Source organism: Vicia villosa, linkage group LG6 (genome assembly GCF_029867415.1).
Source record: "Vicia villosa cultivar HV-30 ecotype Madison, WI linkage group LG6, Vvil1.0, whole genome shotgun sequence".
NCBI lineage: Eukaryota > Viridiplantae > Streptophyta > Magnoliopsida > Fabales > Fabaceae > Vicia > Vicia villosa.
In genome coordinates this window covers 43,535,018-43,561,194 of record NC_081185.1, presented here as the reverse complement: position 1 = coordinate 43,561,194, position 26,177 = coordinate 43,535,018, and the positions used below count along the sequence as shown (strand labels likewise).

Here is a 26,177-nt window from a genome sequence, read left to right as displayed (position 1 = left end):
TTTTCCAGACTGGTTTGTGTGTGGGAATCCTATGAAAATTCTTCAGGAACAAACTAAAAAACACGCTGAACGAGTGGTCCCGACTAAGCACACCTTGGATACTTTCAAAGGACATCTTCATATAGATCTTGAGCATGTTCGCGTTTTGACTCCAATGCCTGAAGGTTGGGGTTTAGACAATCCTTCGACTAATTCCTCCTTTTTCATTGAAATACTGATTTATATTTTGTTCACAGCTGTTGCTCGAAAGAGACAAATCAAGGAAGCCCCTGTACAAAAGGGTTCTGGAACTTCGAGGAATGCCAAGGCGAGTGGGAGTGATTCTGTCACCACTGGCAAGAAACCTACGGTACATGGATACCTTATATTTTAACTTGTGAAATTTAATGAATATCACTCACTTGGTTTTAATATGTACTTCAGAGCTCGAAACCTCCAGCGCCTTCGAAGCGAAAAGTTCCTCCAACAGCCGACTCAGACGACGAAGATAAATCTCCTCCTCGCACCAGACAAACGATAAAGAAAAGACAGAAAGCTGCCACCCCTTCAGCCAAAGGAAAGGGATCTGGGACTTCGAAGCTCACTTCTTTGAGTGACAAGGTATCTTCTGAGGACTCACCCTTGAAGGCTGCTAGCATTATCCCCATTGTGGAGAGTCATAACTCCAGTCCAGACAACATTCCGACCAAGGTATTTTGGGTTTCACAATTTAACCATTTCTTTACACTCTAATTCTAATGATTAAATTCATATTTTACCTTGTAAATGTAGGATGATGCTGGTACCGCTACTTCTGATCTCAAAGCCTCAAGTTTACATATTGACCTTGACAAACTTCGAGGTAAATGTCTGCTCTTTCGAATGACAGATGAATTTTCTGCCTTTTTCGTTTTAATCGATCCTGACTGTCCATCACAGGTGTTTCTCAACACGAATCTCATGTGCTTTCTCCCGTTCTCGAAGACACTCAACCTCTTGCAACCATCATTCCGACTGCGTCTGCTGAAGAAAGCCATTCAAATGATGAGTCTCCACCCATTCATCAAGATGAAACTATGGAGGAAAATCTGCAATGTTCGAATAGTATTAACGCGGCTGGACAACCAACTGGCAGCGAAGACACTATATCTGAACAAGATGCTGCAGAAGAAACTTCCAAACTGCCTACACCTGGTTCTGATGAAACTTCGAACCTTGGGACTACAGTCACTCCTGTTACTACTTCAAAGCAAGCCCCTGCGATGCCTACTCCCTCAGAACTAGAGCAACTCAAGAAAACTGATCCTGTGAGCTTCCTCAAGACCATGATGAGTATTGATAGCGCTTCGTTCCTTGGAACTCCTTCGACTGTCTTGGCGGGTGCTGGTGAAAAGGATGATATTTCTAAACTCCTTCATCAGATAAGAGAGAGGTTCTTTGAAACCAACCTCGTCGAAGCTCTCAGCAGTGATTCCACCAAATATTATGGTCTAAACAACCTTCTGAAGAAAGTGGACTTACTTCTTGTTCTAGTGGAAGTCTCAGAAGTAATTGTTTTATTGAGTTCTCTGATTGAACAACTCCAATCTAATCTCCTTCGAAAACGGGATATTGACGGACAACTCACAGCAAAAATGACTTCTCACAGTTCTTCATGGGAAGCTGCTAACAATGCAACGAAGAAGGCTGACACCCTTAAGCTCGAGTGTTCGAAGAACCAGCGAGAATATGAAGAATGTGAGGCGAATATCAAAGCCTGGAAACAAGAAATTGAGAAACTCAAAGGGAAGATAAAGGATGCCCAGTCTCGTCAGGTAAAAATCCAAAAAACCAATCAAGATGAATTAACTGAAGTGGCGCAGTCGGGGATTCGACACTTCGAAACGGCACAGAAGCTAGTGCCAGAGATCGAAGAACTGAAAAGACAACAGGCATTGATCGAACGTCATATGTCCTTATGGGAGTCCCAATACTCGAAGATAAAAGATAATCTTCCCAGGGATTTTAATTAGTTGCTTCGAACCTTGTACTCCCTTTTGTGCTACGTACTTATTTTGTTTTGTAATCAAATTTCTCCAAGATCATATATATGTGCAACTTTATCTTTCAATCTCCCCACATATTTTATTTTGCAGTTGTCATAAGTAATGCCTTAGCAATTCTCTAAAACTTGCCAAAATATACTTTTTCACTGTCACAGTAATTTTAATAAATGTAACCACGTGACATGATTACCCTTCGCAGCCCTTTGAGCCTAGATTTGACGTTTCTACTACCCTTAGACGTAACCATCATTGAAAGATGACGTCACCTTTTTCAAAACGTCTATTTGAGACGTGCGTGCATCAGTTCTCATCATGATTACACTTCAACTTCCAAGAGCGGGAAACGGCGGAAGCCATAACTTCTCTTTGGAATACCAAACGCAGTCCAATCAAACATTAAAAATGAATCGTTCCTTTACTGCCAACTTATTCTATTTAAAGGGTTGGCATTCCACTTCTTCCTTCACACTTTCTTCAAACTCTTGCCCAAAATTTTCGTTTCTTCTTGCATTCTCTCAAATACAGAGTCAGATAAAACCTTTTCCAACCTTTCTTCCCCAAATGGCACTACCCCTAACTTATACTAACATCAGGGCTTGCATCAAGAAAGAATTCAAGCTCTCTGAAGAAGAACTTGATGAAAACTTTATAAGTATCAGCGCCCTCTTTGCTAACCAAGAGCTTGAGTTTTACCATGAAATCCTGGAGGGATCTGTTTATCCCAATATGTTAGCGGACTTTTGGATGTTTGCGTCTCTGCGCATAGATCCGGAAGGCAGAACCACTATCGTCTCTGAGGTTCGAAGGGCCCATATTACTATCACTCCCTCCACCATCTCCAACCTGCTGAGATGCAATAACTCTGGAGAGACTTTTGATGACAATACCTTCAACATGACCACCCATCTTATGTTGAGGACTCTTATGGATAATGATCCTTTCAGCGCCAAGGTCATTAGGGTTTGGCACCAACTCCTCGTGGGCAACTTTCGTCCATGAAACCATGATCAAAATAGCATCATGGTGGAGGATTTGGAGTTTATACTCTGTGCCCTCCGTGGGAAGAAAATTAACTTTCCTTTGATGATCTTCAAAGGACTTGTTGAAGCAGTTTCTATGGCTACTGCTCGGCAAGGTGTAGTAACATGTCTTCCATATGGAAGATTCTTGTCCTACATGTTCCTTATAAAGGGGATAGTGAGAAGGATGCGTAGATCTGGATCCTTGGACATGTTCGAGGCGGAAAGCTTGCCCCTGCTGTCCCTAGAGGGTTTAGATCAAAGGATCAACTAGGAGGTGGGTTGTTTTAGGCTTCATGTTTTGAATTTTGTAATCCTCAATGTTCTTGGGAACCACCTTCTCTGTAACGAATGTACTCCTGTGATATTAATGAAAAATATTTTGACGTTTCTTTGTCTTCTTACTGTATTTACCATGCATGTTTGTTTGAACATACAGCCATTTTGGTGTTAGTTCAACCATTTTGGCCTACGTAATATACTTCGAATATCTACGTTTTCGCAAGAATCTTTACTTCATGCATGCTTGGTTTGTATCTTTTCAGATACTTTCCATTTACCCTTAAAATTCTACGATCTTCTGCCAATTCTTCTATCTCATAAGCGTTATTTGAGAACACTTTCAAGATTCGAAAAGGGCCTTCCCAATGTGGGGACCATTTACCTAACGCCTGATTCTTTTGATCTATAGGTAAAATAGCTTTCCAAACTAAGTCATTACTAATAAACGTTTTACCTTTCACCTTCTTATTGTATGCTCTGGACACTCTTTCTTTTTGTCTTTTTATCATCTCCAATGCTCGAAGTCTGTCTTCGTCCAAATCTACTAATTCATTCATCATCAATTCCCAGTAAGTGTTTGGAGGAATTTCTGCTTGCCATTGGATCCTAACTGATTGCAGGTATATCTCAATTGGGAGTACTGCATCATGTCCAAACGTCAATTGGAAAGGTGTTGTGTTTGTAGCTTCTTTTGGCGATGTTCGACAAGCCCAAAGCGCTTGGTCCAAAGTTTTATGCCAATTCTTGGGTTTTTTCCCAACATGTTTCTTTATAAGACCAATTATTATCTTATTTGCTGCTTCGACTTGTCCATTTGCCTGAGCATAGTAAGGTGTAGAGGTAAACAACTTGAACCCCATATCTTTGGCGAAATCTTGCATCTTTCGCCCAGTGAACACTGATCCTTGGTCTGTGGTTATACTTTCTGGGATTCCGAACCTGTATATAATGTGTTTTTGAATAAACTCAATCACAGCCTCCTGATCCACATTTGCAAGTGGTATCGCTTCGACCCATTTTATGAAGTAGTCTATTCCTACCAAAATATACCTTTGACCTCTAGAAGACTTGGGGTGAATTTCTCCAATTAAATCTAATGCCCAACCTCTAAAAGGCCACGGTTTTATTATTGAACTTAACTCGTTTGCAGGAGCATGTTGAATACCTGCATGTTCTTGACATTCCTGACATCCCTTTGCAAATTATATGCAATCTTTCAATATAGAAGGCCAATACATTCCGTATCGAAACAAAAGCCATTTCATTTTGTGCCCCGCTTGGTGCGCACCATATGCTCCGCTATGTACATTTGAGAGAGCCAAATATGCTTCTGCTTCGCCCAGACACTTTAATAAAACTCCTTCAGGAGTTTTCTTAAACAACTCATTTCCCATTAAAAAGTATGATAAAGCTCGATTTTTACCTTTCTATCCGTGTCTATCGAAGGATCTTTTAAATAGTTCACAATTGGACTTCTCCAATCTGTGTCTGCTAAAGAGTCTATATTCAAAACTTCAAACTCTTGTTTGTTGGCAAAACCTAATTGTGAATTCTCCAAGTCACTTGGGGAAAGCCTGGTAGCCATTGCCTTGCCTCTTACTTCGATCAGTTCTTCTAGTTTTTCTTTTGATACCCTGTATCCTGAAGCTAACTGTGCCAAATCATTCGCTTCTTGATTTTTCACCCTTGAAACGTGATTTAAATCCATGTACTCGAATTTTTTGAGCAGCCTATTTACTATGACAAAATACATGATCAAATTTTCTTTGATACACTTGTATTCTTTCGTCAACTGCTTAATCACTAGTTCAGAGTCTCCTTTAATTTCGACTCTAGTTGCCCCCAATTCTAACAAAGCTTCAAGTCCAGCAATCAGTGCTTCGTATTCAGCTTCGTTATTGGAGCATAAGGGACCTTCAATTTTGTACTTGAGCTTTGTTGGAATTCCATCAGGAGAAATTATTAGTACTCCAACGCCAGTTCCTTCTTTATGGGTTGAACCATCAAAGTATAGCTTCCAAGGCTTCAATTCTACGTATTGTTGAGGGTTTTCAACCACTGCATGGTCAACAATGAAATCTGATACGATCTGACCTTTCATTGCTTTAAGGGGTTGAAATATCAAAGAGTACTCAGTAAGGGCCAACGCCCATTTGCCAATTCGACTATGCAATATAGGCTTAGATAGCATGTGTTTAATCACATCACAATGAGACGAAACATAAACATCAACTGGCTTTATATAATACTTTAGTTTGATACAAGAGAAATATAGACAAAGGCAGAGTTTTTCTATTGCACTATACCTAGTCTCTGCATCATTGAGCACTCTACTTAAGTAATAAATGGCTCTTTCGATGCCATTATCATCTTCTTAAGCTAACATGCTACCTATTGTATTATCTGACGCTGAAATATACAGGCGCATGTGTTTCTTCCCATTTGGGGGAGATAAAATTGGTGGATGCATCAAGTATTGCTTTATCTTTTCGAAAGCTTCTTGATGTTCGGCACGCCATTCGAACTTTCCTTGCTTTAGTCGAAGTAAAGGAGAAAAAGCTTGCGTGCGTCCACTCAAGTTAGAGATGAATCTTCTCAAGAAGTTTATCTTTCCCAGTAAATACTGTAATTCTTTCTTCGTGGATGGTGGCTTTGTCTCCATAATAGCCTTTGTTTTATTTTTGATTAATTTCTATTCCCTTTTTGTGGACAGCGAAGCCCAGGAAATCTCCAGCCTGCACAAAGAAAGTGTAACACCCCGATATCCGCTGCACGCATCAACCGTGTCGGCCAACCGAGCATGTTACCGGCTTAATTAATAATCCCCCCTAGGTCCGCTTATCGGCTGCCCAGGAAATATTGTTTTTGCCTCCCGCAGGAATCGAACCATGTTCTTCTATGTGCAATTTTGGGTATTTGATGGTTTGTTGGAATGTGATGATATAAATGTGATAAGTTGTGTGCAATTGATAATCTATGTGTAATAGATTGTTGTGTTTGTTGTGGGTAAACCATTCATAGTGAAATAATGAGTGTTGTTGTAGAATTAGAAATGTTAGGGTTTATGTTAGATTTTCATGAAATTGAACTCTAATCATGTTTTGATATGAATTGATGATGATAAATGACATGTACAGTAGATGCTAAGAATTGGAAAATAATGGAATAGAAATATAATTGAATTGAAATTAATATAGTGTGATTATTAATTGGTTTATTGATTAATAGTTGAATTAATTTCAATTAGTCTATTTAGTTAGAAAATACTTGGACGTAGATAAATTATTCAGTTTGTCAGTAAATAACGGTATCTTGAGAAATTGACCGTAATCATGTTTTGGGATTTAGTAAATAACATAGGGATTATGGTATGACAGTAAGTAGTGAATTTAACCGGAAATTAGATAACCGGTAGTGACGTAGGATATATCTGATTAATTAGAGAATATTAGGTGAATGATTTTGGTTAGTTGATAGTGGATTAGTGAGTTAAGTAAACGACTAATTTATAGAGAATTATGAGACTAATGTGAATTGACTTAATGCGTTGATTTGTTGCGATATACCGAAACATGATGATGTTGTGATGATTTTGTTAATATGTGAAGTTATATATTTTTCGTGATATACCGAAGCATGATGATGTCGTGATGATTTTGTTAATATGTGAAGTTGTATATTGGCGACGATGTGCCGAGATGTGATGATATCGTCACGATTTTGTTTCTATGTGAAGATGAAAGATTAATTGTGACGTTGAATTACCTCTAATAATTGGTAACTATCAGTGATATAGGTGTATGCCTCGTGACGATGTGTGATTGTGATGAGTATGTTGTATGTGTCTTGTTTTTCGAGTCACATTTCATATGCATACTTTGTGACGACCTGGATTGGCAAATTAGTGACGAAGGCTTATGCCTTGTGCCTTTGAATTCGGCACTTGGTGACTGGGGCTGAAGCTCCGATTGGTACCACATGCATATGCATAGTTTGAGTCGCATTCAGTTGCATACCGAGTTGCATTCGAGTCATTGTTATGATGTGTGGATGCATAGTTTGTGAAGTTGAATTCATTTGATATGGATTGTTGGTGTGTTGTAGATATGATGTACGTGAATGAAACATATATGATGAGAATATATGTATTAATGATATATGTGTATAAGTTGGAATATATGAACCATGTTGTTATCGTGATGAAAATTGCTTATATTGAGAAGTGGTGAATTGTGTATGATATTATCTTGTTGTATCTATTATCATACTTTCCTTTATAATGTTTGATATCTCACCCCTTCTGCTGATGTTTCCCCTACCATGGGAAATGGACAGGTACTCAAGTATAGTTGTGGAAGTTTGTAGCTTCATCGTGTCCAGTTGGTGTGTGGCTCTGATACGTAGCACTCGAGGGGTTGTCTATATTGTTGTTTCTATGTTGTTCATGTTTTAGTTATTGAGTTCTAAATTGGATAGTTAGAAGTACTATGATGTTTGAAGTTGTTTCTGATTAAATAAGATGATTTGTTTATAAAGCCGAATGTTATGATTCCGCTGCATATTAAATTGAAGTCTGTTTGTCTAAGAGCTGTTATAAGTTGTTTTGTGCTTCTCTGAGATTAAAGTGTTATGTATCTGTTTATGAGTTGTTTATATGAAGTAAATGTGATATCCCAAATGCTTGTTGATAGTTTTTAAAATAATCTGATTTCTCGCATGATATTTTCGAGTAGAATTTGGGGTGTTACACATCTTTCCTAGAAGACTCCGTAGATTGAAGAATATGTCAAGTTTAATCAATCTGGGACAGTTACGTCGAGATTCAACAAATCTCTCCAAGAATTTGAAGACGCTTGGGGAAACCTATCCCAAGTTGGTACAAGCTACTTTCAGTTTAAAATATTCTCCTTCATAAACCATACAATCTGGGGCAGTGAAGTCGAGATTCAACAAATCTCTCAAAAAGTTTGAAGATCCTGGGGCAGGTTATTTCAAGTCCTTGTGGTACAAGGTTTCCTCTTGAGGAAAATTCTTCATAGATCGTGTGCCTGGGGCAAGTCATGAAAGGTATCTTGATCACCATAACAAACTTGGGGCATCACAGTTTTTTCCATGGGCATTCTAGATTTGGTCAAGATGATAACTATGTTTTTCTGTCTAAGCCAAGAATCTTCCTCTGGAAGAATTGACCTTCTAGGTCTTGTGGATGTAACACCCTTCTAATACCCCGTATAAATATTTAACAATAATCAGAGTAAAACATGAAAAGGGAATTACAACTTCCATATAATTAAACCATACTCATGTCATGCCATAAAAGAGAACGTTAAACCAAAATTATTCAGATTATCATGTTAACACAGCGGAAATATCTTAACATCTGAATAACGCAACAACCAAAGTCATATACTTAAAACACCACCATAATTAAAACACCCAATAAAAAGAGTTTAACAAGTAACTCTAAATAACGTCCCCAATGTTACACGACCAGAGCATGACAAGGACCCAACCGACTCTAACGAATTACTCGATGATCTAATCCTCACCAAGAACAAAAGCTACTCCTCAATCTGAAAAATAACAACAGTAAGGGTGAGTCTCATTCACATTTAACCAATGTTATAAGATATAGATAATAAAACATCAATCACATATTATTCACCCAATTACAGTTACGATCAGATTCACAACCACCCAATTAATTACAACCAATACACAATCACACGTATTATAACATTGGACAATCTTCTATTCATGTTATAATAACACAATTAGCCTAATGCAATGCAACTATATGCATGTGGTACCAAAATCTGGGATAACCCATCTCACTGATCCACCATCATCAAGGATATGGCAACACCCACTCACTAATTCCACACAATGGGAATTAGCTACCACTGATCCACCATCGTCAAGGATCAGCCACATAATGATTATGAAATGCATGTACCAACCATAACATGCTCATCATCCACATTAACCAACCAAATGTCATAATCATCAACCCATACAATAATCAATAGCCACACACAGTTATGCTATTTCTCAACCATAGTAGAATACATATTTTTCATCAACAATATATGCATAACCAACACCAATTACGATCACAACATCATAATAGGTAAAACATTGCATAAACCACCACAACCAATTAAAATCGAGTGTTTTAAAATAATTTCGAGTCACGACCCAAAACACTATTTTATTATGTAAATTATTTGATTAGCTCTACTATGCTTGAAACGGAACCAAAATCTGATTTACGGTTTAAAAGTTAGGAGTTTTCAAAGTTAAGTGAAATTTAGAAAAAGTTACGTAGAACCCGGTTCCTCCCTACGTGGGAACCGGTTCCTGAAATCCTTCAGAAACTACTCTCTGGTTTTTACTACTAGGAACCGGGTTGTACCTACATGGGAACCGGTTCCTGCTGAACACAAATCCTTCGCTCCTGGTTTTCACTACGGGAACTCGGTTCCTCCCACCTGGGAACCGATTCCTACGCTGCTGTAGCAGAAAAACACCATTTTTCCAACACCGTGTAATCCCGAATCCATACCAAATCGCACCCAAATGTATTATAACACCAAACAGCAACCACCGACACAAATTAACACATTTATAACACATTTCAATCATCCAATTCACACCATACATGATCAATACAACATCATTAATCAATTCTCCCAAAACCTAACATTTCTACAACCTAAGCATAACTCAATTGACATAAACAACATGTTCAATTCCATCCTACTACCTATAATCCCATAATAGAAGATAAATGGAAGAGTCCCCCCTTACCTGAAGGTTGATTCTTCGCTCTTCCCTTTTTCGCACTTCTCTGCTTCTCTTCTCTTTCACGTTCAAGCTTTTTCTCTTCTCCTTGGTTCTATTCCTCTTTTCTCACAATCCCTCTATTTTGTGAAAAATAAAATAAAACTATTTTAATTAGTAATAGGGCCTACCAATGCACCCTCTCTTTATTAATCACAACTTAAGCCCATTTGCTTAATCTCTCAATAATTCTCAATAATTCTAAATAATTCCCATAACTCAACTAAATTAATTTAAATTAAATTATGAAAATATGGAGTGTGTCATACCCCAAAATTTGCCCATCCTTTTTCTCTTATTCAAACTCATATCAAAGTTCAAGGCTCAAAGACACCCCTCCTAAACAATGGTTCAAAGAACTAGGGTTTTTGTTTTTCTGAAGAAAATCAATGGATCAAAGGCTCCAATGCATCTCATATGGCTCATGATGTTTCAAACTATCTATATGACAAAATTCAGGTTCTAATTCAAAGGATTGACCACTCAATTGCTCAGAAAGTCAACAGTCGACTAGTTTGACCTAAAAGTCAACTGTGGTCAAAGTACAGTCAAAACTCCTGATTTTTTGTCAACAACCTTATTTTAAAGTATCATTCGCCATTTGATCAAGGATTGATCATGGTTCATCAAGAAAAGATCAGAAATCAACAAATTCAAAAGTTTCTAAATTAGGAAATTGAATTCTCTACAACTTTGTTTCTCACATGCCAAGTCTAAAAATGCTCATTTTTAAGGAAATTGAATTCTCTACAACTTTGTTTCTCACATGCCAAGTCTAAAAATGCTTCATTTAAGAGATATGACTCAAAACATTATAGGTCCTTTTGAAAGTCAACCAAAAGTCATCTTTTTCAAAAGAGCATACAAGGAGGATGGAAAATTATTTTGACATGAGACCAAAGACATTGGTTAGAGGACTATTCAAGGTTTCTAAAAAGTCCAAGAACTTGAATAAATGTTGAAATATGAGGAAATGGCAAGGTGCACAAGTTCACCTATTTTTAAGGGCATGTATGAAGAGAAAAGGTCCAAAACTTCAAATATTTCCAAATGAGCCTATAATTTTTTTATCCTATCATTATTATAAGCCCATGCACGCCCCAAGACAAGAGCCTTTTCTATTTTTATTGTTTTATTATTTATTTTATGGTTTTTTATCATTTTAAATCATAAATTAATTATATAAAATAATAAAATTAATAAGAGATCTTATTTTGCTTTGATTCCAATCAAATATGATCACATAAATATCCAATATTGAGTGCCAATTTCGTGGAAATTGAGATGGGAAAGATTGAGAGGAGATTGAATCAAATTTGGCTTATTTTAGAAACATTTACAAATCAAATTTTCAAAAATTTCAATCAAAGATTTATGGAGATTTTATTCAGTTTGCATTGACCTAATCATGCTCCTATAAGTACTTGACTAACACAAAGCATTAGGGGATGAATTTTTGGCAGGAAGAGAACCCTAACGAAGCTTCCAAATTCAACAAATTCTCAAACACGTTTTCCAGTTTGCAGGCGGATTCAAGGACTCTTGTTGATCAATTCACATTCCTAAGGCATTGAGGAAGCTTCCCAGATTGGTTTCAAGTCCTGAAGCGTCGCAAATCATCGCCTATAGCTCACGGTTTGCCAACTTTTGTTTGAAATCGATTCACGTAATTCATGCATCATACTCATGTTTCGATTGCATATTTATGTTTATAATTGTATTTGCAAGCTTTCTGGATGTTTCAATTGAATTTTAGATGCAGGTTTTATGTTTCACCGTTGCTAGGGTTCTTTAGTTCCAATTAGGGTTTCTTTATACAGGGAAAATTAAGCCAAATAAAGGCCATGGCTGAACTCGTGAGATTTAGACGAAGCCATCCGTGGTCTCGCGAAATATTTTTGTGGTGTTTTGGTGTTATTCGTAACTTGCAGGCTATGGCAACGGACGGAAAAAGCGTGGGTAAAAGTCTGGACTTTTGGCAACGGATGGAGGTTGAAGATGACTGCGTGGCAACGCGTGGTTGGCTGCTTTCAAATATTTCTGGCGCGCAAAGGAATTTGGATGATGGAAGATCCGGTGCTCCTCAGGCTTACGTGTACCATGCGCCTCTGCACCATAGACCCTAAGATCACGCTGTCATCAAATCCCACGCTCCAGAGGCTGCGCATCCACCATAGACCTCACACGCCTGCCCACACAGGATCACAACCTAAGATTTTCAATTTTTTTCTTTTTAATTACATAACTTGTTTTTTTATATATATTATTTATTATGTAGTTTTTTTATTTATTCTTTATTTTTGTTTATTAATATTTATTTTAAATTTTTTAAAAATTCCTTTTGTTTCACAAAATCATTATTTTGATAATAATTTCTATTTTGATTTAATTGATTAAAAATAAAAACATTTATTTTAATTAATAGTTTTATTTGATTTAAATTGATTTAAATTATCTAATTAATTATAAAGCTTTTTATTAATTGATTAAAATACGTAATAGGGTTAGGATATTTGATCGAAATCTTATTTCGGCCGATTTAATTAATTAGGTTGAAAACCAATAATTAATTAATTTGGTTCTATTTATTTTATTAACCACAATTAACTTGTGCCCTAATCAGGGTTTACGAGGATCATTCCTACACTGAAAAGTTTTCCTCTTTTCTTTGTGCAGTTTTTCAGGGTTACCATCAGGGTTCTTCCTATTACGCGCCATACTCATGTTTCGATTGCATATTTATGTTTATAATTGTATTTGCAAGCTTTCTGGATGTTTCAATTGAATTTTAGATGCAGGTTTTATGTTTCACCGTTGCTAGGGTTCTTTAGTTCCAATTAGGGTTTCTTTATACAGGGAAAATTAAGCCAAATAAAGGCCATGGCTGAACTCGTGAGATTTAGACGAAGCCATCCGTGGTCTCGCGAAATATTTTTGTGGTGTTTTGGTGTTATTCGTAACTTGCAGGCTATGGCAACGGACGGAAAAAGCGTGGGTAAAAGTCTGGACTTTTGGCAACGGATGGAGGTTGAAGATGACTGCGTGGCAACGCGTGGTTGGCTGCTTTCAAATATTTCTGGCGCGCAAAGGAATTTGGATGATGGAAGATCCGGTGCTCCTCAGGCTTACGTGTACCATGCGCCTCTGCACCATATACCCTCAGATCACGCTGTCATCAAATCCCACGCTCCAGAGGCTGCGCATCCACCATAGACCTCACACGCCTGCCCACACAGGATCACAACCTAAGATTTTCAATTTTTTCTTTTTAATTTTATAACTTGTTTTTATTTTATATATTATTTATTATGTAGTTTTTTTATTTATTCTTTATTTTTTTTATTAATATTTATTTTAAATTTTTTTAAAATTCCTTTTATTTCACAAAGTCATTATTTTGATAATAATTTCTATTTTGATTTAATTGATTAAAAATAAAAACATTTATTTTAATTAATAGTTTTATTTGATTTAAATTGTTTAAATTATCTAATTAATTATAAAGCTTTTTATTAATTGATTAAAATACGTAATAGGGTTAGGATATTTGATCGAAATCTTATTTCGGCCGATTTAATTAATTAGGTTGAAAACCAATAATTAATTAATTTGGTTCTATTTATTTTATTAACCACAGTTAACTTGTGCCCTAATCAGGGTTTACGAGGATCATTCCTACACTGAAAAGTTTTCCTCTTTTCTTTGTGTAGTTTTTCAGGGTTACCATCAGGGTTCTTCCTATTACGCGCCAAATTCAAAGCTAAGTTCCAATCCCTTCTTTTATTTAAATATTAACTGTACCTTATAAATTAAATTAGGGTTTGATTCCGACTTTAATGAATTCCTCCTACACTCACCCTTTGTTGTTTATTCTTCCTTTGCCAATTTTCAGGGTTAACCAACCGGTCAAAGCTCAAATGTTCGGTAACCCTAAAACTCATCTTTTTTATTTCTTCTTTTAATTATTACTTGTGTCAGATTAATGCTCTTGGGGTTTTTATTTTATTGCTTTTTCTCCCCTTCCCCATGGCTTATTATGTAACTGCTCCTGGTTGTATTGTGTGGCCTTGAAGGCACTTAAAACTGTATACATTATATTATTGCGTGGTTAGTAATTTAGGGCGTGAAAATTCGAACTGAACCTAGAATAACTAATTATAAGATAATTACTTGAATTGAATCACATGATTGTGCACCCACACACCTTTTATGGTAACCTCTCTTGTTGCCTGTTGCCTGTTGCCTTGTTGCCTTGTGTTTTCAGTGCAGAATAGCCAAGTCCCTCAAATACGAGGACGCCTCAGCAATGTTGCCCTCAGTTCATTCAGATCATAAGTCCCAATGATGCTGCCTTCAATTCGCTAATATGATCTTGTCCCTCGAAGTTGTCTACGAAATGCTGAGGTGTCCTCTGGTTGCCTAATAATGATGGCTATTCTGATCCTTCCCTTAGACTACCTGCCCCTCTATGGCAGGGATAGTCTTATGGCGAACGATAATTGCGACGACCCTTCAACTTCCAAATAAAAGGACTTCCTACCCTCTTATGGTATGGATAGCCCTAAAAGGCTAAAAGAACCTTTTTTACAATGTCAAAGTAATTTGCCCTTAATTGCTTGCTCTGGTTTAAATTCTTTTTCTACCCTTTTCTTAAAAAAACTTCAAAAGCCTACGCTCATTTACGAGCTAAAGTCCTTATTTTCTTCTTCTACATTTCTAAACTTTTGAAAACAAAAAGAGCAAAGCAATTAAGAGCCCATGGAAAACCATGGATGCAAAGGGTGCCTTACACCTTCCCTTTGTATAAATTACCCCCTGAACTCATTTTCTTTTAAAAGGTTTTTTCTGTTCTTTTAGCCTTTCATTAATTTGGATAAAATAAAAGCTGGTGGCGACTCTTGCTTACCGCGACATTTCGATAAAGTCAGTTCACCGTATTACAGAGTGTTACAGTGGACATAAGTAGTTTTCTCCTGAGTAGAAATGTTCTTGTTCTACCTTCCAACAGGTTTTCTTCTTGGAATGAATCCTTTTGACACTAAAGATTGATTTGAGAGTGATCTCTCTCCCCAATGAGATTTATACCTTCTACAGATGTTGCTACCGATTTTTGGCGTAGTGCTTGGTTGTACCCTGGTGTTGTCATACCCAGTTGTTGCCATCCCTGTTATATATATATATATATATATATATATATATATATATATATATATATATATATATATATATATATATATATATATATATATATATATATATATATATATATATATATATATATATATGTCTATTTTGTTAGCATATGCATAACATTCATCCATCCATTCATATTTTTTCTACATGCATGCACATGTTTGCATTCTTTTTTTATGAGAAATTTTATTATGATTATTCCCCAAGTGATTTCTTTACTCCTCCACTTAAGCGTCGTCTTTAGGCAGAAATATCCATATCCTTGTGTTTCCCCATTGAATTTGTTCCTCCTGGGAAGATTTTATTTCAGCTATCTCAGGATAGAATGAACCCCTCATTTTGAGCTTAGTCCTCAGTGAGAAGTGTCTTGTTTGGATGTCTATCTCTAATTTCGTCTTGGATTGAACTTTGTCTCCATCAGATGTGTTTATTTGGATCAACGAATCTTGGATTTATGGAGTGCATTTATTTTGCTTAGTCAAAGACTTGGTCTCTTATACAAGAGCCTGTTTATGGTTCCCCAGAAAGTTGGATTGATATCCCTGGCAGTTGATATTGCCGCTACTTTTTATGTTCCCCAGAAAGTTGGATTTATATCTCTGGAAGTTGATTATTGCCGCTACTTTTATTATCCCCAAAAAATATAGATGTATATCCTTGGCAGTTGATTGTTGTCGCTACTTTTATGATCCGCAAAAAGGTTGGATTTATATCTCTGGCCGTTGATTGTTGCCGCTAATTTTATGATCCCCAAAAAAGTTGGATTTATATCCCTGGCAGTTGATTATTGCCGCTACTTTTATGATCCCCAAGAAAGTTGGATTTATATCCCTGGCAGTTGATTTTTGCCGCTACTTTTATGATCCCTAAAAAAGTTGGATTTATATCCCTGACAGTTGATTGTTGCCGCTACTTTTATAATCCCCAAAAAAGTTGGATTTATATCCATGGCAGTTGATTGTTGTCGCTACTTTTATGATCCCCAAAAAAGTTGGATTTATATCCTTGGTAGTTGATTGTTTCCGCTACTTTTATGATTCCTAAAAAAATTGGATTTATATCCCTGGGGGTTGATTGTTGCGCTACTTTCATGATCCCCAATAAGTTGGATTTATATCCCTGGTAGCTCATTGTTACCGTGACTTAGCTACCTGGAAACAAGTAATTTGAGAAACTTGTATGTTCCAATTTCCTTCTTGAAAGAAGATGACAGTCTCTACGGAGCAATCCAATTATTTTCGATGAAGAAACTTGTGAACAGTTGGTCTTTCAGCGTCAGAGACAGTTCATGATAAGAGTTCTAATAGGTGGTTAGAATTCTCAAGATGATGAAGACAGTCTATTACATAACATGGTAGTTATCCCTTATGAATGGAAGTCTCCCCAGCAGTCGAGGCAGTTCATATTGAAGTTTGTTCTTTTCCAATGAAAGATAGATTTCTCAGCATCAAAGATAGTTCATTGAGGAGCCCGATGTTCTTTGCCAATGAAAGATAGGTCTCTCAGCGTCAGAGATAGTTCATTGAGGAGCCCGATGTTTTTCTTTCCCCAGCTGGTGAAAGTCTCTCAAACATCAAGAATAGTCAGTAATGTTGATTAGTCACTCAAGCGTCATGAACGAATTGTTAGATATTCCCAGTAGATCTGGTCCCTTTCTTCTGATCAGAAGGAAGGAAGTTGCTTACTTTTTTATTTCGTATAGAAATAAAAATAAAATACATTGTTCATATCATATCATATGCATGGACTCTCAGAGTCCAAATTGTGCTATCTTTTGTATTTAAGTCCCTCCTACCATGACGAGACGAAGATTTCACTTCCCCTCCTCAGGTATCAAGAACTTAAATAGGGGCAGTTGTTGTACCCCAATATTTGACCCTGTGATTCCACATCATTTTGTGCATAACATGGTCATTATCATCATCATTATTGTTCATATGTCATTTGCTAACAAATATACAAAAAAAAAAAAAGAGATTGTGTTTTGCTTGTTGCTTATTTTCCAAGGCAGACAATTGATCAAGAGGCTCAGGCAAAATTAGGATTTTGAGGCTCACAAAGGAGTTCAAAAATTATCATATGCTCAAGTAGTTCCCTTTATCAAAATCAAATTCCAAGTATGTTCCAAATCAAAATCGACAACTTTCAAATTCATCTGGTGCACAAATTAGGGTTTTGACCTAATTCATCTAGGAAGTTGACTTTTAATCAGGACATGGATCCATGGCTCAAACTATGATTCAATGATCTTCAATTAAACATTATAATACACTTACACCATCCATTTGAAGAGAAGAGCTTGATTCAATTGGAATCCACAAGATTGCAATTCATTTGGAAAAACTCAACTGTGTGGGTCAACCTTTGACTTTTGAGAAATTGGTCAACTATGGACTTTTGAGGATCAAAATCATCAACATATGATTATTAAAGTCATTTGATCAAGAAAAATCAAGAAAATCAATCAAGAACCAAAAAGTCAACAAAAGTCAAAATTAGGGTTTTAAGTGATTTTGACCTCATTTTGGGAACTTCAAAATTCACCTACAAACTTTGCCACCTATAACATTTCTTTAAAAAGTGATTAATTTGATAGATATTGGATCAAGAAGTTTATGTCAAAAAACTTAGAAATTTTTAAGTGTTTTAACATGGATTTCTTCCAACTTTATGGTCATTTTTCACCAAGATCCAAAATGAGTTTGAGAAAAATTTCAACAAGTTGATTGAAGTATGTAGCAAGGGCTTTCCAAAGAGACCATTAGCATGAAATTTCAACACTTGAGCCATGAGTTATGAATTTGGGAATAAGGCACCATAACACTTGAATTCAAGCCATGAACATGAGAAAGTTATGGAGCAAAACCATTTTTAAATAAAAGATTCCTTTCGTGCTCTACACAACCATGGATATTAAAGCATAGAATCAAATCCCCACTATAAACTATCATCATACAAACCCTTATAATGAAAGAATCTCACCCTTACCTTGGTTTGGATTGAAGACAACTCTAGCTTCAATGGGGTTTTGCCCTAGCTCTATTCCTCTTCTCTTCTTTCTCTTCTTTCACCAAATGATTTTCTAATTTTTTATTTTTCTCAAATTCCCTTTTTTTGTTAAACTTACCAACTTTCTCATTATTACTAATGGGCTCTAATTAACACCTCCCACTAAGTTAGGCCCAATTACTAATAATCTCACTAAATCATTACTACTAATTCCTAATAAAATAACATAAAACCAATTAATCACATAATTAACACATAAATACACAACACACAATAAAATAAATAATTAAACTAAAAACGAGCGTTACAAAGTCCAATCTCCTTGAGCTTCCAACTTGTTTCTTCTGCACCAAAAGCAGCACAAATCCAACAAGCAACCACCTAAAAGGGGTTGTCATCTCCTTCCGTTCGGTAAAAAATCTTGAACTTGAAACTCATAATTTAAGCTATCATTTATGTTTATTTTTGAGCCATTATTGTTCATATGATTGGTGTGACCTGAAGTCCTATGAAAATAGGCATTTGTTGAGCTTTATTGTCATTTAAATTAACTCTGGAAAAACTATCTTACTTCTGGTTTTATAAAAAATGTGAAAGCTACAATAAATATTAATTTGTTATAAGCACATGGTTGAGTTCCTTATGAAATTCTAAGCAAATTTGATCTTTACATTTGGTTGAGAAATGAGAGAGTTACCATTTTTAAGAATTGAAAGTTTGGGAAAAATGTGATTCTGCTGCAAAAAATTGCTTCTTTCGAAGGGGAAATCGATTTCCTGAAGCAAAAACTTAAAAAAATTAAATCTAGTCAGGGAGGAAATTGGTTTCTTCATTTTGGGAAACGGGTTTCCTGAAGCCAACTTTGAAAAATATTAATTGTTTTTCCATCATTTTCTCAAATTGTTTCTATAAGCAAACTAACTCCTTTTGAGCTAATTTTTTGCACACTCCTTGTTTATGTGATATATTTTGTGAATATATTTTAAAAATTCAAAAATATATTATTTTAATCATTTTAAATTAAATCAAAAAATAATGTTTTTATGCCTTTTATGGCCTTTTAGTTAAAAACTAAAAAATAATTTCTTCACCAAATGTCTTGATTAAATTTGTGTGACTATTTTAGAGCTTGCCCTAGTTTCCTTTGAAGTTCATGCCATGCTCCCTTAGTTGCTCACTTGGGGTTTGCACAACTTTAGAAAATGATTAGGCTTAGGTGTACATAACCAAATACCTAATTTCATGATCCTTTGATCTTTTGATCCCAAAGAAATGTCATGTTAATATAACTTGTTTCTTTGATCATTGTCTTTGTTTATGTGCAAATACTTGTTGATTTTTATCCTTGTACACTTGTACTTTATTCATTGTATTATCATTGTATGTATACTTTGTTTACTAACCCATATGCATGAGATATTTATCCATCCATCATCGCATCATATTCATTCATACATGAAATGATTCTAGGGTACAAACATCCTTTTATCCATTATCATTTGAGTTTACATTGATCTCTTTGTTATACTCACTTGTTTACTTTTGTGACACATGTTATCACACACACACTTGAGGTATCCTTGATTGATTGCTTAAAGTTGTTGTTGAAATATCCAAAGGAATGTGAATGGTATTGACTAAAATTGTCAAGGTACTCAATCTCTTTTCCAAATCTCTTTACCTTTGTGCTTAGTATTGTTAAAACTTTGCACCCCACTTATTTTGAAAATGGTTTTGTATTGTTAAAGCTCAACTTTTTTAAAATCAACCCTTGGTTTTGTATTGTTAAAGCTCAACCAACTCTTTTCAAACCTTGGTACTAAGAGGAGCATTATTCCCGGTGAAACTGCTCTTAGACTTGTTAAAGCTTGTTAAGTATTGTTAAAGCTTAACATTTTAAAAACCCGTTGAGTATTGTTAAAGCTCAACACCCAAAAAGATTTTGGTCACTTTGGCTCTTTTATTTTCCTTTTAAGAGGAACTACAAAAGCTCAGACTTCCCTGTTGTTAAAGGGGTATGTAGGCCTAAGATGCGATATCTTATCGAGCTCACTTTTCAAAACCTTCTTTTCTCATCCTCCCACTCTATTTAAACAAAAAAACACAAAGGTATTTTCAAAATAACAACAACAATAATAACAATATTTTCAAAGAGGTTTTTATGGAGTACCATAGTTGTGAGGGGTGCTTAAAACCTTCCCCTTGCATAACAAACCCTCTTACCCAAATCTCTGATAAGTTTATTAGTTTTGATTTTAAAAACTTCTGTGAGTTATATTCGCACTTTCTCTCATTTCCTTTGGAAACAATAAAGCGCGATGGCGACTTTGTTTAAAACATATGAGCTAAGTCAATTCAATGACTTTAGTCTCACAAGTTTCACCGCTACAGTTGTATTATTTGTATATTTTGGACACAGATCTTTTTTTATTGCATCATCTTTATTGCTAGTACATGTTTCGATTTCGATTAGGTAAAGAAAATAATATAACATCAATAACAAACAAACATAGTTAACAAACGTCAGATGACAAACAATAAACATAAACAGTACTCCGAAACGTGAAAACCTAGGCACTAACGGATGACTCTGGACGTTTCAAACACATCATTATGTCGTCCACGGATCTTCGGATCTGCACGTCCAACTCGATCGGACCTTTAGTTATCCTACGGCGAAATGATTTCCACATGGCCTTCACATCTTCATCATTCTTCAACTCGATTAGGTAGTATTTCACTCTTCCATTTGTATCAATCTAGTCCTCCCGAAACTCGATCTTTGTCACCCTTCTGTTATCGGAATCAGGCAACAAATTATTCAACATTTCTTTCAAGGTGGCAAAGGATTCACTGTCATATGGAATCTTGAATTAAACAGCAGGGCTGCGGCCATTGAAATACACAGATACTTTAATCAAATACTGAGGAAGACGTATTTTGTTGAGATGTGTTATCCAATAACCCTAAGACCCCTATTTATATAAATGGTGGTGCATTCTAGACCACACATATGTGTCGGTGCAACAACAACCCTCCAAAAGTGTCGGCAAAATCTCACCCGTTAAAAAAAATCCAATATTGAAACACCGGAAATTCCGGATATTTGAAATTTACGGTATCCAGGAAATTTAAAATACCCTAACGAAAATTTACTATTACCGAAAATTTGGCAGGGGTACCGGAAATTTCATCTAGAAATTGTGTATATCTCAACATGGATAAAAATGGATTAAAAAAATTTGGGAGGGTGCCATGTTTAATTTGGGGTAGCATGTTTATTCTTTGCAACTAAATCTAGTTGCAAATTTAGTTAGGGTGAATTGAGTAAAGACGTTCTTCTCCTTTGTAGCATGCTCTTGATCAATCAATCTATTCCAATAATCAAATGTTTTATACTACAACAGATAAACAACCGATCCCTAACTCATGACTATCTGTAAAGATCCATCTTAAAACATATTTTTTTAAGTTTATCTCCAGCGTTTAACACAATCTCCCTTCAAATTTGATACTGTATTTTAACTTTATAATATTATATGAGTATATATTTCAAATATATATTAACTTTAATGTGATGTAAATTCGATTAAATTTTGTATCAAGTTTATGTGTCAAATTCTTCAAACTCAAACTTAAGTAAGAAAATTCTACTAAAAACCATACACAAACCACACATTACCATCTATCTATCTGAAACTTTACATATTGTGTATGTTTTATTACCAATCTTACACTCAATACCTTTGAATTTACATGTAAAAACACACTTCTTCAAAGATTTTCCAGTAACACATTTCTTCATTTCATCACCCACAATTTTCTTTAGGGGATCGCTAGTGTCTCCCAGTGACCATGCTAAGGATATGTGAGGACACGGATCCTGTACAGAAACTTCAAGTTTTAAGTACTAGTAAAAAAAACAAATTTGATAGGATGATGATGATACAAGAAAACCTAACCTACTGCAGATTTTCAAAGCATAGTTGCGGTCTACAAAAACTGACCTTGTAAAATTCAGGAAGATTATGAAGCTTGTAAATTGTATTGACTGCTTCAATTTGCTTCTGTATCTGAAATTAATTGAAAAGAATTACATATATCATAAGTGGTAAACAAAAGAGAGAACTAATTCACCAGAATAACAAACAAACAAACAAAAACTTAACTGGAGTGATAAAAATTGGAAGAGAAAGGACTATGATGTATACCTCTACAAGACCACTGTGAACAACTTCTACCGAAAGGAAGGTGCGTGTGCGATCATCATTAACAAAAACCTCCCAGTTGTGAAAGTCAATCCAATAACTGCTTCGAAATGACAAGTTAAAGGCAACAATGAGGTAAGAGGTTGATAAAAAAAATTGTTTATTTTTCATAACTGAACAAAATATGAATAAAAACTGACTTTTGTTGAGTTTGAAGCTTCTGTCTTAACATTGAGACCACTGAGTCAATCTGATGTACTCGTATTGGAACAGTTCTTCCCAAACTTATGTGAAACTCTCTTCCTAAAGCAACTAGCTCGAGTTTCTCATCGTTTTTGCAGAGGATGTTAAGTGGGACATCGACATCAACAACATGAAGACTTGGTTCCTGAGATGAGATTTTCTTCAAGAAAGCAGCAATTTCTTTTTTCGATGGAGATGAAATAGTAACTGAAACGGAACAATTGCAGTCTGAGTCTAGAGTCACTGCACCTTAAAGCTGGAACACTTTTGAACAAATTTTATAGAATTATCAAGTCTACTCAAGTGATATGAAAAAACATGGATGCACAAGTATGACATCAAAAGTGAAATAGTCTTGCAAGCTGTGGCTAAACATGACCTAATCGTTTGGAGGGACAAAGCCTTTCGAATCAATTAACGAGAATATCCCGTTGAACATCAACAAATTCATCACATGAAAATCTCAAAAAGGTGTATCTTTAAATTTAAGAATATCAAACTATGAATTTCTAGATCATTATAAGTATTGACAGCAACAAGTAATAAGATACTCAGCTCCTTCGTTCTTAAGTTGAAGCACTTTGATAAAGGCGATATAAAGTCTTGTAGGGATGGAAATAATGAGATGAAGAAAATATGGATGGTGTACATAAGAGAAAAAACAAAAGAGAAAAAACAAAAGAGAAAATTAGAAGTTTGGAGGATTTAGCCCATAAAGGAGGTTATATAACAGAAAAGTAGAGGTTAGAAGTTAGAATGGAAGTTAAAAGTTTGGAGGATACCTTGCAAATGTATCAAGCCCACATCATGTTTATGGAAGATGGGCTGAGGAGAAAGGGGGAATGGATGAAGTTAAGAATGTCCATGATTATAGATAGTTAGATAGATACAAGTGCTGGCTGATTCATGGATTTAGACTTGGGAAGTCGATCACCATATTTTCTAATGATCAAGGAATTGATATTAGCAGACATGAGATAGATTTGGATTTCACAAAGAAACAAGTGACATCCAAATGTTATTGACTTTGAGAAATTGTGCTTGAATTGAACTACAATACTTGGGGACAAACCCCTTACTTCCATAGTATTACTTGGAATGATTTGATGCCCCAACCATCTCCAGCAATCTCTGTCTCAACTAACGCCAACTACTAACTCTAGCTTCTTAAATATGTCTGTGTTTGCGTGTCTGTTTTTCAGATATAAGTTTTAATGAACTTAACTATGCAAATTGATTTTGTTAAAATTGAGGTTGATGTGAAGTGATATGTGTTTGAATGTTTGTACTCTAAAAGCAGATTTGATGCAAAACTAATTGCCTGTTTGGTTCCGCGTCCAGACTTGTTTTATCGCATCCCAACGCTGCTTTGACTGTGATTTGCTGAAGCTAGAAACTCAAGCTTCTCATTAAACGCACGGCGGCGTTCAAACCACCGTCAGACCGTACATAGGCTAAGGGAAATTTCAACCTAACACAATTTACTTTTTATCAATTCTCGTAACACCAAGGTCTAAAGGTAAAAAATAATTCGACTTGGGAACATCCAAACATAACCAAAAAGGATTAAACTAAAGTTTGTGATTCAAAACCCACATTTGCTTCACAAATGTGAACTAAAACATGCAATAAATGTCTTAACAGGAACGTATAATGCAAAAGAACAATTGCAGGCCAACTTGATATCACCCGTAGCTACTTATAACTGATAATTAAACATTCATGTCAGCAAGAAATAAACAGCAGATGATAACTAAATCATGTCAGACCATAGATTTAAGACAAATGCGCCAGGTAATTTCCTAACTAAGTTACATGCTGATTGATATACATATGCAATGGCATAATCATATGCAATGCATAGACAAATAATGAATGATATATTAAAATAACCACTGTAAGACAGAAACAGAACAGAAAAATGTTTTCAAAGACTAAGACAATATAAACTTACTTGGTATATATACATGTAAGGCATAGTTACCATCAACATGAGGAAAGCTCCTAACTTTATTTGTCTGATGAGTCTGCATATCTTGAGGACCTTCACCATCACAAAAACAAATATTCATCATCAAGAGGCACTAATCATATGCAACTACCACATATAAAAAATAAGAGCTAATTATTCATTTGATTTCCAAATCAAACAACTTCAAATATAAGAAATAACAGTTTGTAAATTTAAATTCTAAAAATTATAAGGTTAAGAAAAAATGAGAGTATTATTGCTATTTTCTAATTAATGACCTATCCCACCGTCTACTAGCAGGGGCTCTGTATGGACTGGCCCAACACAGACGGTTATTTCTCTTTTTTCCTTACTGTAACAAGTAACAAAAATCAACATAAAACCCGCCATACCAAGAAAATTTGGAGGATGAAGGAGCTCAACAGGAGGTGGTGGCAAGGGCTGGAGACGAACTTCGGTTGCTCGGGGTGGCAACGGCGCACGTCCTTCTGAGTAAGCTAAAGTTTGATTTGAAGGGGAATAAGATTGAGAGTCTGAATCAGAATCAGAAGATCCATCACCATAACAAGCTACTAATGCCTCCATTTTTCAGTCTTCACAACATAACCTAGCTAGATCTGAACCTGAAATTGAAACAACATTTACAGTACATCATTAAACAAATAAACAATAAAAAAATGACTAAATTTTCAACAGTAATCTATTTGTGTTCGTGTAATTGTAATGAATCTACCAGTTTGATTAAAAACGGAATTACAAATCAAATTTATCTTACATACTAGATGGTCACCGCGGCCAATTGCGGCCCGATCGCGGCGGAGAGGGAGGAGAACGGCCTCTGGCCGCTACAATGATGTTAGGTGCGGCTTGCTTGAAGAATCACGGTATTCAATAAGAAAAAAACGAACCAGCGGCATGCTTCAGTTCAGTGGTAGAAGCATATTTTACTAGGTTAAAAGAAAAATAAGAACTTCTGCAAAGTGACATGGTGAAATAAAAATATTATTATTTTGTAATAAATAATACTACTTAATAATTTACTAACGAGGATTTCTAACTAGATTTCATGGATCTCTCACGCATATGTGAATTGGCAAAATTGCTCTGTGCTTTCATAGATACATCTCCGAAAGCACTTTTTATTTAACGTTGTTTTGTTCCGTAGATGCACATACAAAAGCTTCCGTAGATGCACATACAAAAGCTTCCGTAGATGCATATACGGAAGAATTTGATTTATAATTCCCACCACACTCTTCTCCTCCCCATTCTTCACTTTTCTCTTCTTCAACTCTCATACTCTCTCAACCTCAAAAATCAAACTTCTCCAAAGTTTGTTTTCTTTCTCTCGAGTTCGGTCGATAACATTCACATTAACTATCAA

The 26,177-nt window shown here is 35.6% G+C and overlaps 2 protein-coding genes across 6 annotated transcripts; one reads left to right on the top strand and one right to left on the bottom strand.

Moving 5' to 3' along the window:
- Nucleotides 1-529: 529 nt before the first annotated feature.
- LOC131611475 (uncharacterized) lies at nucleotides 530-2,024 on the top strand. The gene is made up of 2 exons (XM_058883489.1): nucleotides 530-841; nucleotides 919-2,024. Exon 2 carries the CDS (start codon nucleotides 1,056-1,058, stop codon nucleotides 1,989-1,991), a length of 936 nt encoding a protein of 311 aa, XP_058739472.1. The 5' UTR covers nucleotides 530-841; nucleotides 919-1,055; the 3' UTR covers nucleotides 1,992-2,024.
- Nucleotides 2,025-22,033: 20,009 nt separating this feature from the next.
- Nucleotides 22,034-25,766, bottom strand: LOC131609134 (uncharacterized). Of its 5 annotated transcripts, none has more exons than XM_058880794.1 (7): nucleotides 25,569-25,766; nucleotides 25,186-25,416; nucleotides 24,776-24,865; nucleotides 22,779-23,028; nucleotides 22,582-22,681; nucleotides 22,378-22,443; nucleotides 22,034-22,253 (listed from the first exon to the last, which is right to left on the bottom strand). In XM_058880794.1, the coding sequence occupies exons 2-7, from the start codon at nucleotides 25,376-25,378 to the stop codon at nucleotides 22,056-22,058; spliced, it is 897 nt and encodes a 298-aa protein (XP_058736777.1). In that variant the 5' UTR covers nucleotides 25,379-25,416; nucleotides 25,569-25,766; the 3' UTR covers nucleotides 22,034-22,055. The 5 variants fall into 5 exon arrangements, with proteins under 5 accessions (XP_058736777.1, XP_058736778.1, XP_058736776.1 ...); XM_058880795.1 differs by having other exon boundaries at nucleotides 25,186-25,410; XM_058880793.1 differs by having other exon boundaries at nucleotides 25,573-25,766.
- Nucleotides 25,767-26,177: the final 411 nt, after the last annotated feature.

Coding starts and splice junctions, on each gene's coding strand:
- LOC131611475 (XM_058883489.1), top strand. CDS start 1,056: ATGGAGGAAAATCTGCAATGTTCGAATAGTATTAACGCGGCTGGACAA.
- LOC131609134 (XM_058880794.1), bottom strand. CDS start 25,378: ATGGAGGCATTAGTAGCTTGTTATGGTGATGGATCTTCTGATTCTGAT. Junction 23,029..24,775: donor CTTACATGTATATATACCAA/GTAAGTTTATAT, acceptor GTTCCGTTTCAG/TTACTATTTCATCTCCATCG. Junction 22,444..22,581: donor TTCACAGTGGTCTTGTAGAG/GTATACATCATA, acceptor AATTAATTTCAG/ATACAGAAGCAAATTGAAGC.